Source organism: Cannabis sativa, chromosome 2 (genome assembly GCF_029168945.1).
Source record: "Cannabis sativa cultivar Pink pepper isolate KNU-18-1 chromosome 2, ASM2916894v1, whole genome shotgun sequence".
Lineage (NCBI taxonomy): Eukaryota > Viridiplantae > Streptophyta > Magnoliopsida > Rosales > Cannabaceae > Cannabis > Cannabis sativa.
Genome location: NC_083602.1, coordinates 89,629,375 through 89,641,212, shown reverse-complemented (window position 1 = coordinate 89,641,212; position 11,838 = coordinate 89,629,375). Strand labels below are relative to the sequence as shown.

Below are 11,838 nucleotides of genomic sequence, written 5' to 3'. Positions count from 1 at the left end.
ACTAACAATACGATCTGAATGATAACAAGACGCTCTAGCAAGGCAATGAGCCACCCTATTTATTGTGACTTGAACCAATTAAGAATTATCACGTGACAATTTACTTAACAAAGGTACCTACAAGAATTATAGCTTAAGTATTATTACCGCTAAAAATTAAACTTAAGTATTTATTTGCGAGTTAAAGTTATATATTTATGACGCAAATTACTCTATTTATTTTATTAAATATATAAAAAACATTAAAAAAAAAAAAACAAAACCCTAAATCAGACCTCTCTCTCTGTGTCTATCGTGCCCACTGCCCAGAGAGTGGACGACGACGGTGATTCGCTGCCCAGCCATTTTTCGACGACGGAGACGACAGCATCTTCTCCCCTACTCGCTGAGGACGACGCCCATCTTCTCCCTAAGTCGCCGACGGCATCTTCACCAACGACGGAACCCACACAGCCCCCCCCTCTCCGACGAAGACACAGCTCCTCTCTCTCCAACGAAGACACATCTTCTTCCTCGCAAACGGCAGCAACTCAGGTCTTTTAACTTTCTCTTATTTTGAATATGTAGTACATTGCGAAATGATATTTATATTTAATTTAATTCTTTTCTGAGCTTTCTAGGGTTCGATTTGTACGTCGTTGTTTTCAACATTTTTATGATGCGCTGGGCATATGAATCAATTATAAATTTGTGTCTGATTCTTTTATCTATACTGCAGCTAGGGTTTTATGCATGAAGATTTATGAATTTTTCTTGTTGGATTTTTTTTAATTTGATTAATTTAAAGGAAATGGGAAAAAAGTTGAATATGATATTTTACTGCTTACTTGTTTATTTTCTTGTTAAATCGAGGAAGAATGGTTATTACCTGGTTAATTTGAATGTTATTGCTGAACAGACGAATCAATTACGTGAATAGTTCAGAATGGCTGATCATCGCAATGGAAATGGCCAACCTCCTAACGGGAAGGCTACTGGGGCTGCGTACTCTATTGATCTGGTCAAATTCAGTGAGCGATTGAAGACTCTTTATTCACATTGGATTGAACATAAATCTGTCATGTGGGGTTCTTCTGATGTGCTTGCAATAGCTACTCCGCCAGCATCTGAGGATCTGCGGTATCTGAAGTCCTCAGCATTGAACATTTGGCTTCTGGGATATGAATTTCCTGATACAATTATGGTCTTCATGAAGAAGCAGATTCATTTTTTGTGCAGCCAGAAGAAGGTATCTTTGCTTGATGTTGTGAAAAAACCTGCAAAGGAGAGTCTTGGTATTGATGTTGTGATGCATGTGAAGGCAAAAAATGATGATGGAAGTGGGCTCATGGAAGCTATATTTGGTGCCATCCGAGCTCAATCCAAGGATGAGGGCGGCAACGTGGTTGGACACATAGCTAGAGAAGTTCCCGAGGGAAATCTTTTGGAAATGTGGGCTGACAAGTTGAAAAATGCTAATTTCCAGCTTAGTGATATAGCAAATGGATTATCCGATCTGTTTGCTTGTAAAGACAAGGAAGAGCTTGTGAATGTTAAGAAAGCTGCCTTCTTGACTAGTAATGTTATGAATAACATTGTAGTTCCGAAGCTTGAGAACGTCATTGACGAGGAAAAGAAAGTCACCCATTCTCTTTTGATGAATGAGACAGAGAAGGCTATATTGGAGCCTTCTAAAGCTAGTGCGAAGCTTAAGGCAGAGAATGTTGACATCTGTTACCCTCCTATATTTCAAAGTGGTGGAGAGTTTGATTTGAGGCCTAGTGCTGCAAGCAATGACGAGCTTCTTTACTATGACTCGGCTAGTGTTATCATATGTGCTATTGGATCCCGGTATAAGAGTTACTGCTCCAATGTTGCGAGGACATTCTTGATTGATGCCAACCCGCTTCAAAGTAAGGCATATGCGGTTCTTCTTAAGGCACACGATGCAGCTATCAGCGAGTTGAAACCAGGGAATAAAATCAGTGCTGCTTATCAAGCAGCTTTCTCAATTGTTGAGAAGGATGCTCCTGAATTAGTTCCAAATTTGACAAAATCTGCTGGGACAGGCATTGGCCTTGAATTTCGTGAGTCTGGGTTGAATCTTAATGCAAAAAATGACAGGGTAGTGAAAACTGGCATGATCTTTAATGTGTCACTTGGTTTTCAGAATTTACAGGTTCAAACCACTAACCCCAAAAAACAGAATTTTTCGTTGTTGCTTGCTGACACTGTTATTGTCGACAAGGATAAGACCGAAGTAGTGACCAGTAAAAGTTCTAAAGCTGTCAAGGATGTGGCATATTCATTTAATGAGGACGAAGAAGAAGATGAAAAGCCTAAAGGGAATGCTGAGGCTAATGGTACTGAGGGCTATATGTCTAAGACAACTCTTAGGTCAGATAATCATGAGATCTCCAAAGAGGAGCTCCGCAGGCAGCACCAAGCAGAGCTTGCCAGACAGAAGAATGAAGAAACTGCCCGTCGACTTGCTGGCGGTGGAGCTGGTGCAGGAGACAACCGTAATGCTGCTAGAACTTCAGCAGACCTAATTGCGTACAAGAGTGTTAATGATCTTCCTCCTCCCAGAGATTTGATGATTCAGATTGACCAGAAGAATGAAGCTGTTCTGTTGCCTGTATATGGAAGTATGGTTCCTTTTCATGTTGCTACAATTAGGACAGTCTCCAGCCAACAAGATACTAACAGAAATTGTTATATTAGAATTATTTTTAATGTTCCCGGGACCCCTTTTAGTCCTCATGATGCAAATTCGTCAAAGTATCAGGGTTCTATTTTTCTTAAAGAGGTTTCTTTCCGCTCTAAGGACCCAAGGCATATAAGTGAGGTGGTACAGCAGATTAAAACACTTAGACGACAAGTTGTTGCAAGGGAATCTGAGAGAGCTGAGAGGGCAACACTTGTTACTCAGGAGAAACTCCAGTTAGCTGGTAACAGATTCAAGCCAATCAGGTTATCTGACCTTTGGATTCGTCCTGTTTTTGGCGGTCGTGGAAGAAAGTTACCCGGTACCCTTGAAGCTCATGTGAACGGGTTTCGCTATTCTACCACTAGGCAGGATGAGCGTGTAGATGTAATGTTTGCGAATATTAAGCATGCTTTCTTCCAGCCAGCTGAGAATGAAATGATCACTCTCCTTCACTTTCATCTGCACAATCACATAATGGTGGGGAACAAGAAAACCAAAGATGTCCAATTCTATTGTGAGGTTATGGATGTGGTTCAAACATTGGGTGGTGGAAAGAGGTCTGCTTATGACCCTGATGAGATTGAAGAGGAGCAGCGGGAGAGGGATAGGAAGAATAAAATCAACATGGACTTCCAAAACTTTGTGAATCGGGTGAATGACCTTTGGGGACAGCCTCAGTTCAGTGGCCTTGACCTTGAGTTTGATCAGCCTTTGAGAGAGCTTGGTTTCCATGGGGTACCCTATAAATCTTCAGCATTTATTGTTCCATCCTCAACTTGCCTAGTTGAATTGATAGAGACTCCTTTCCTTGTTGTGACTCTCAGTGAGATTGAGATTGTGAATTTAGAAAGAGTTGGCCTTGGGCAGAAGAATTTTGACATGACCATTGTATTTAAGGACTTCAAGAAGGATGTTCTTCGTATTGATTCTATTCCTTCTACAGCACTTGATGGCATCAAAGAATGGCTTGACACAACAGACATCAAGTATTACGAGAGCAGGCTGAATCTAAACTGGCGACAAATATTGAAGACAATCACTGATGACCCACAGAGCTTCATTGATGATGGTGGTTGGGAATTTTTGAATTTGGAAGCTACTGATTCAGAATCAGGGCAATCAGAAGAGTCTGACCAGGGTTATGAGCCATCTGATGTGGAAGTTGAATCAGAGTCCGAAGATGAGGCCTCTGACAGTGAGTCCCTGGTGGAGTCAGATGAAGAGGAGGAGGAGGATACTGAAGAAGACTCGGAAGAAGAGAAGGGAAAGACGTGGGAGGAGTTGGAGAAGGAGGCGAGTAATGCAGACAGGGAGAAAGGTGTCGAATCAGACAGTGAGGAGGAAAGGCAAAGAAGGAAGATCAAAGCTTTCGGAAAGTCCAGAGCTCCTCCTCCTAGTAGATCTGCACCATCTAAGCGACCTAAAACAAGAAGATAGGTGTAACCAGAAGTTTCTTGTTTTCATTTACCTTTGTAGTAGTATTAAGCAGCAACTTACTGCTGCTGTATGGCTTACCTAGATTGGAATTCTTATTTTGTTCTAGTTTATTTCCAAGTTTTTAGTTGTATTGCTGGACCAAATAGGTTACCTTAAAAGTCTCTATCTGTTGTTGGTTGTATATTTTTAGCATCACTTTTTGCTGGAAGAAATTTTTTTTTTCCAATCATCCTTTAGTTGGTATACACGTTTCTTTTGACTCATTTGGTAACATATGTTTTTGTTTTGGGAAGCACATAAGAAAGTATTTCTTTTATATATTAATAATCTTCTTGGGTTAACTAACCTAATTAACCTTAATTGGTTCTTACTTTTTGCCTTACTGTCTACTCATGTCATTCACAAAATTTACTTGCCTTTAAATACGGAGAAGACAGCATCTTCTCCCCTACTCGTTGACGACGACGCCCATCTCCTCCCTAAGTCGCCGACGGCATCTTCACCAACGACGGAAGCCACACACAGCTCCTCCCTCTCCAACGAAGACACCTCTTCTTCCTCGCAAACTGCAGTAACTCAGGTCTTTTAACTTTCTCTTATTTTTCATTTTTCATAGTTAAACCCAAAAACCAGTCACTTAATTACTTCATTTTTAAGATGTAACCAATAATAGTTAATTTGATGAGTTGAAAAATCAGGATACATATTTGATTGTTATATATATGTTTTTGTGTTTTTCAGATTTTAAATTGTATGTTAGAATGAACTTGCTAAAATCAGGATACATCATACATTAAATTGGAATGAATTAGTGTCAAAGTGTTTTCTTTAGTTTTTTGTATTATAAATATATGTAAATGTATCATATGCCTTTCTATTCTAATTAGCTTCTAAGTGGGTTTCTTTAATTATATGATAATCACTTTTTTTTTTATCATATTCCTTTCTATTCTAATTAGTTTTTGTGTTGTACTTATGTTAAAATTTAGGTTGGATTTATGTAACAATTAAGTTGGATTTATATTGGGTTATAATATTTTGAACTAATATATTAGCCGTTTAGGTGAAAAACCAGGTTTTACTCTTGGATTGGATTGGATGGATCCAATCAATCCAATTAATATTGGATAGATCCAATCCGGTCTAAAAAAATATTAGATCAAAAGTATTGGATAAATCCGATCCAATGCAGCGATTCATCCATTGGATGGAACCGATCTAATCCAATGATTTATTGAATTGGTTTGGTTGAGCCTACAGTAGTGGATTGGATCGGTTGGAGAAATCCAACATCCAATGTAAAATTGGATTGGATCTGATGTGTCTAAAAATATTGGATGTGATCAAATGAACAACCCTACTAGAATAGAACCCTAGAAATCTTCTATTATCAACCTCTTTAACTAACCTAATCGGAGTGGAGGAATTCCGTTTCCCACTGCGCTTCACTCCTTGGCCGGATAAGTAATTACTTCACTTATAGGTACTTGCTAATGAGGGTTGAAAAAACCTGATGATGAAAGAAACTTTCTCTGGTTGTTTGACTTTTTGATTCTCTCTGTTTTTTCCTAGAGTTCTACATTGGCATTATATGTCTTTTTACAGGGATATGATTCAGCTATTATCCAATTCTCTTTTCTTTTTAATAGTTAGGTTTGTCGTAATTAGTTTGTAATGTTTAGTTCTAAGATTTAGAATTGTGTTTAATTAGTTTATATGTGTTAATAAACTCTTTATGTGGTAACTTTGGAGGATTGGGTTGGTCCTTCTAATGCGATTGAAGGTTATGTACCGCAGAGAGAATGGAATTTCAAGTCGGTGGGTTCGAAAATGCAAGTTTAAACTCTTTATGTGGTAACTTTGAGCTTTTTCTGATTTTGATAATAGCTTTGCTTCGCTATTTGCTTGCAATGGGTGGCAATTCAATCCAAACCCGACCTGTTTATAAATGAATTCACCTGACATAATAACGTTTACTTGTTTAATAGGCATTTAACATGTTAACATGTTTATTGACTTATGTAACCAACTTAATGTCATTTACATAATAAATATGAGTTCATTGTTGTGCCATTTTTGAGTTAGCAGATTATTGGTGTCAACCTGAAAATGATCCAAAACTATTAAAAAAAAAAACTCAAATACATTTACTTCGTGTGAGTTTGAGTCTTGTTATGTGTCTGATTTATTTTGCTACTATATATTGCTGGCAAAAGTGAACGTGGATTATATATTGCAGGGTCTAAAGCTAAAAATCCGGTTCTTATCAATGACATGGAGTTCTCGAGTACCCTTTTCACAGAAGTTGAATATACCGTGTCCAAAACGCCATTGAGCTCAAAAAATACCGGTTTTGATATTCAACTAAAAGAGCCGGAAGAAAAGTTGGGGAAGAAGAAGATGGAAAATCAGTTTACTTTATTGGACACATCGTTTAATCCCATGAGCAGTGATTTAGAAACGAAAACCAAACAAATGGAAGTGGGGAGTTGTAAAGCTGTTTCAAGAGATGAGCTTGGTATTCAGGAGATGCCTTCAACTTCAGCGTCTTCCCAACTTGGCTCGCATTCAAGCTCTGAAAAAGTAGGAGAGGTATCTCATAGGACAAAGAAATTGACTGAAGCTACTCTTAAATCGTCTCTGAAAGCTTCTCGGAAAAACAAACTTAGTCGCTCTGTTACATGGGCTGATGAGAAATCTGATAGCTGCAGGAAAAGTAATCTTTGTGAGGTTAGAGAAATTGAAGATAAAAAAGAAGCTAATTCTATATTAGGCAAGAAAGGCAAAGTTCCTCTTAAACCTTCGGGGTCACTGAAAGCTGGTACCTCCATGTCTTGGGCTGATGAAAAGTGTGATACCAAAGTGTGTAAAGATACTATTGAGGTTAGAGAAATAAAAGATTTGAATCAAACTTCAGATATGCTTAGTATGGACATTGGAGATGGCGACTTGTTGCGCCTTGCATCAGCAGAGGCTTGTGTAAATGCATTGAATGAGGCATCAGAAGTTGTTTCCGCTGGAGAATTTGAAGTCAGTGATGCAAGTATGTTTTTGTTTGCCTTATTTTTGCTCTTAACAAGAAACATGTAATATTGTATGCCTCTATGTATGCTTTTATGGTTTGTAGTTTATTATGCTATTGTTTTTTCAGATAGATGATTTAGTTTTATGACTGAGATATTCTACCTACGTGTATTGAACTTTTCTGCAGTGTCTGAAGCTGGAATTATTCTATTACCACATCCAGAGGATGCAAATGGAGGAGAGTCTTTGGTGGACAAAGATACATCTGAACCAGAACAAGCTCCTTCGAAATGGCCAAAAAAACCCGTAAATCAGCATTCTGATGTGTTTAATCGCGAGGATTCTTGGTTTGATACTCCACCTGAGGGGTTTAGTTTATCAGTAACTTCTTAAAACTCTTATTATTTGGTGCATGAATTTATCCTTCATACCATAACATATAACATCACACTAATTTGATGGGAGCTATCTATCTTTCCATAACATGTACCAATCGTACAGTACTGAACTATTATATCTGTTTCTTTCTTTTTCATTAAATATGACATAATAGCCAAACAAAAAAGTGCATGCATGACATAAAACTTAATTACGCAAATTAAATTATTTTCTCTCTATAAATATATAGTTAATAATAATTAAAATATAAAGTATGTAGTACTGTACCACCTAATTATTGATTGATAGTACTATTCTCTACCTTATTATTTAACACTTATAAAATCCTCACTTCAATCCCAAACCAAAGCACCAAACACAACTCCTCTAAAAAAAACACCAATATATTGAATCTAAACATAACAACACAATAGCCATAATAATCATCATGAATACCAAACACTTTGTCACGATCTTCTCATTCCTAACCCTAATCTTCTTCCATGCAACAACTTTAGCCACAACCCCAACTGCTCATGCCCCATCCCAATCACCAGCACAAGCACCAGCTAAACCCTTATTAGCTCAACCCCCAAAGAAGTCAAAGTCTTCTTCGGGGGCGCCTGCCCTAGACTCAGCGGCCTCTTCTGCTCCACCCTTGTCACAAGAGCCAATAGTCCAAGCTCCACCCCACAAAGGCCGAAGCAGGATTCCCACCGACGTGGCAGGAATCCTCGAAAAAGTAGGAGGCTTTAGTGTCTTCAATCGCCTCCTTAAAAGCACCGAAGTACTCACTCAAATCGAAAACCAACTGAGTGCCTCAAACAGCTTAACCATCTTAGCCCCAACAAACGATGCCTTCGCCTCTTCACTCAAACCCGGAACACTCAACACCTTAACCAAAGAACAAAAAATCCAAATGATACAATACCATGTATTACCAACTTTCATTTCTCTTTCGAATTTCCAAACCCTAAGCAACCCTGTCCGTACACAAGCTGCTAATACGTATGATTATCCTATGAACATTACTACCGAAGGTAATTGGGTTAACATATCGACCGGTATTGTCAATGCTTCTATTACTGCCACTGTGTTCTCTGATGATCAGTTGGCTATTTATAGAGTGGATAAGGTTTTGCTTCCTCTCGGTGTTTTTGCACCGAGGCCAAAGCTTCAACCTTCTCCTTCACCCTCCGCTCTTTTGGCTAAGCCAACAAAAGATTCTTCATCGAATTCATCATCATCATCGAGTTCTTCTTCAATGTCCTCCAGGGCGGATGGCCCTGGTGGAGCAAGTGAGGATAATGATGATGATCAGAAGACGAATAATGCTTCTAGTGCATCTGATTTTACTATTGGAGCTCGAACGATGTCGTTTGGAGCTGTAATAGTTTCCATGGTCGCAACAAAATACATTCTTGTGCTTTTTTAGTTTGATTTGTTAAGTAATGTTCTGTGTATAATCTTTTGTTTGAAATATGGCATGTTGAATATTTTATTTTTGTTCATGTTGATCACGAGAGGGAGCATTTGTATACGTACTTATTCTCAATTCGTTTTAATTAATTATTTGATGTGAATTCATTTATTATGTTCTCCAGACTAGCTATATGATCATTATTTATTTATTTTTTCATTTTCCTCTTCTATTCCATAATTTTTTAAAAAAGTACATACATTGAAAAAATAAAAACAAAAAATATATTATAAAGACTTATTAAGGCAAATATATATATATACACTTATGTACTTTCTGTTTCATAATGTATAAATTATATTTTCAATGTCAAGTATTTTTTCTCATTCAGAGCTCGTTTGGAACGTAGTATTAGGTCGTATTGTATTATATTGTATTATATTGAATTGGATTATATATTATATTAGGAAACGATACCGCACTTTGCGCGGTTTTCATAATTTTGTAAAATCATATGTGTAATAAATTTAATATTTTCTTTAATTATGAATAATTTGAAATCTAATATTCTTGTCTATTACAATGTTATTCAAAAAAAAGAGTTAAATATTTAATCATTAAAAATATAAACTTCCTTTAAATGAGTCCAATATTATAATGATATTATTTTTTTTATATAGTTACAAAGGTATAAGATTATGTAGAAAAAAAAATGTAAATAGAACAATCATTTTTTTTGAATGAAAAATAGAACAATCATTAAATAGTTTGTGATTTGTCAAATTTTAAGAGATAAGGATAGAACACTAATAAAAATTAGAACAATTAACCATAATGTGCTTTTACAAAAAAAAAAAAAAGACGGTATATAAGTAAATGTATATACACACATTAAAACAGCACATATAAATTGCTACAAATATGTAAGTTAATGAATCTTTATTATGACTAATTATTATCTCTTACTTTTATAATAATAAATTATAATATTGTAACTGAATAAATAGTAAAATTTGTATTTACTTTTTACAAACATTATTTGTCTTTAATTTTTTGTTTAATTAAAAAATATTACCATTTATGATTAGTTATAATTGATAAATTTTATTATTTATCACACTTTATCACTTGTATATATATATTTGTATAAAAATTAGATATATTATTATTATTATTTTTTTTTTATGAATACAAAAGATATAAAAATATTAAAATTTTACAAAATAGAAAAAAGTTGATTAATGAAATTTAATTTAAGTATTATAATTGTATGTAGTATTCTACTTTGTATTCGAGGAACATAATTCAACAACTTTAACACAGTATTATAGTTAATTTTTTACAAAATGAACTATATTTTAACAATACATCTCTTATTTATTTTTTTATTAAAGATGCTGCAGTCAAATAGTTACTATAAATTTTATATATCATATAATTACTATTGTTATTATTATTATTCAATAAATATAGGTGAGTATAGAAGAATTTCTTATTTTTTTAGAGTTGGTGGAGAAAAAGATTATAAAATCAATAGCTTGCTAAACTATTTGCAAAATTAATAAGTTTGTAACGATGATAATGTAACGTCCCCGCTTCAAGCCTCTATTGGATCCTTACACCCACGGAATGAATGACTCTTATACACGAGTGCGTCACTCTGGTCGCTTCATGGACTGATGACTGGCTCTACAGACCAACACGAGTGTTTCCAGCATACTTTGTCCTCACTCGCATGCTTCTTGGGAAAACTTTCCAAGAGGTCACTCATCCTAAAATTGCCCCAGGCCAAGCACGCTTAACTGTGGAGTTCTTTCGAGATGGGTTACCGAAAAACAAGATGCACCTTGTTGATATAGGTAGTACCAATCAATCCATTTAAGCTCTATTCAACTGTGTAGTTCCATACCTACATAGTCTTAGAATCATCCCACTTGACCTTCCCCAGGCGGTGTGAGATTGTACAGCTTACCCGGTATTTCCCCTTACGGATCACGGGACTACTAACTGTCACAGATAATTATTATAATTAATGATGATAATAAATTTTTGGTATATGTTTAAGAAAAAAACAAATAAATAATAATGGTATTCTTAAATTAGTTTTTACTCATTTACTATAATTAAGTTGAATTATTATTGCTATTAGTGGTTACAAACCATTTTTAATTTAAAAACAAAAAACCAACACTTTATCTTTTTTAAGATTTAATTAGTTTTGCTAGTCATGCACATTTCTCTTTCTTTATCTCCTCGTGAATCATGCATTTATATGATATTAAACATATATATAAATATATATAAATTATTAAAAATTATAGAGAATATTAATTTTACATTGTTTAATTTTTTTTTTTGTTAAGAAAAAAAAAACGATTATCTAAAAATATGTAAAAGATTTAATTTAATGAATGTACATATCTAAGAAACATTAATAGTTTTTTTTTCTTCATAATTTTTAAAATTTCTTAATTCTTTTAAATTAAAAAAAATATAAAATATTGAATAATATATTTGTCTGTCTAATGAGTTTAATAATAGTCCATTACACTTTTAGAAGCTATAATTATAATACAATTTTTCTTTTTTTGAAAGAGAAAAAAAAAATAATCAAATTTAGAGATGAGAAAATAATGCATTCTAACAAAAAAAATTGTTAAAAATTATAGAGAATATTAATTTTACATTGTTTAATTTCTTTTTTTTTTTTTAAAAAAAAAAGAGATTACCTAAAAATATGTAAAAGATTTAAGTTAATGAAAGTACATATCTAAGAAACATTAATATATTTTTTTTCAAAAACAGTATACATTATTTTTAAAAAATTTTAATTCTTTTAAATAAAAAAAATTAAAATATTGAATAATATATATCTCAATTATAATACAAT

General features: G+C 34.6%; 3 protein-coding genes across 3 annotated transcripts; all 3 read left to right on the top strand.

The window, feature by feature from the left end:
* Positions 1 to 202: 202 nt before the first annotated feature.
* LOC115718725 (FACT complex subunit SPT16) lies at positions 203 to 4,355 on the top strand. The gene is made up of 2 exons (XM_030647551.2): positions 203 to 534; positions 899 to 4,355. The coding sequence occupies exon 2, from the start codon at positions 926 to 928 to the stop codon at positions 4,124 to 4,126; it is 3,201 nt and encodes a 1,066-aa protein (XP_030503411.2). The 5' UTR covers positions 203 to 534; positions 899 to 925; the 3' UTR covers positions 4,127 to 4,355.
* Positions 4,356 to 4,981: 626 nt separating this feature from the next.
* Positions 4,982 to 7,657, top strand: LOC115718730 (putative RNA polymerase II subunit B1 CTD phosphatase RPAP2 homolog). Its single transcript, XM_030647556.2, has 2 exons — positions 4,982 to 7,169; positions 7,338 to 7,657. Exons 1-2 carry the CDS (start codon positions 6,401 to 6,403, stop codon positions 7,541 to 7,543), a joined length of 975 nt encoding a protein of 324 aa, XP_030503416.2. The 5' UTR covers positions 4,982 to 6,400; the 3' UTR covers positions 7,544 to 7,657.
* Positions 7,658 to 7,779: 122 nt separating this feature from the next.
* LOC115718726 (fasciclin-like arabinogalactan protein 12) lies at positions 7,780 to 9,122 on the top strand. Its single transcript, XM_030647552.2, has one exon. It carries the CDS (start codon positions 7,977 to 7,979, stop codon positions 8,961 to 8,963), a length of 987 nt encoding a protein of 328 aa, XP_030503412.2. The 5' UTR covers positions 7,780 to 7,976; the 3' UTR covers positions 8,964 to 9,122.
* Positions 9,123 to 11,838: the final 2,716 nt, after the last annotated feature.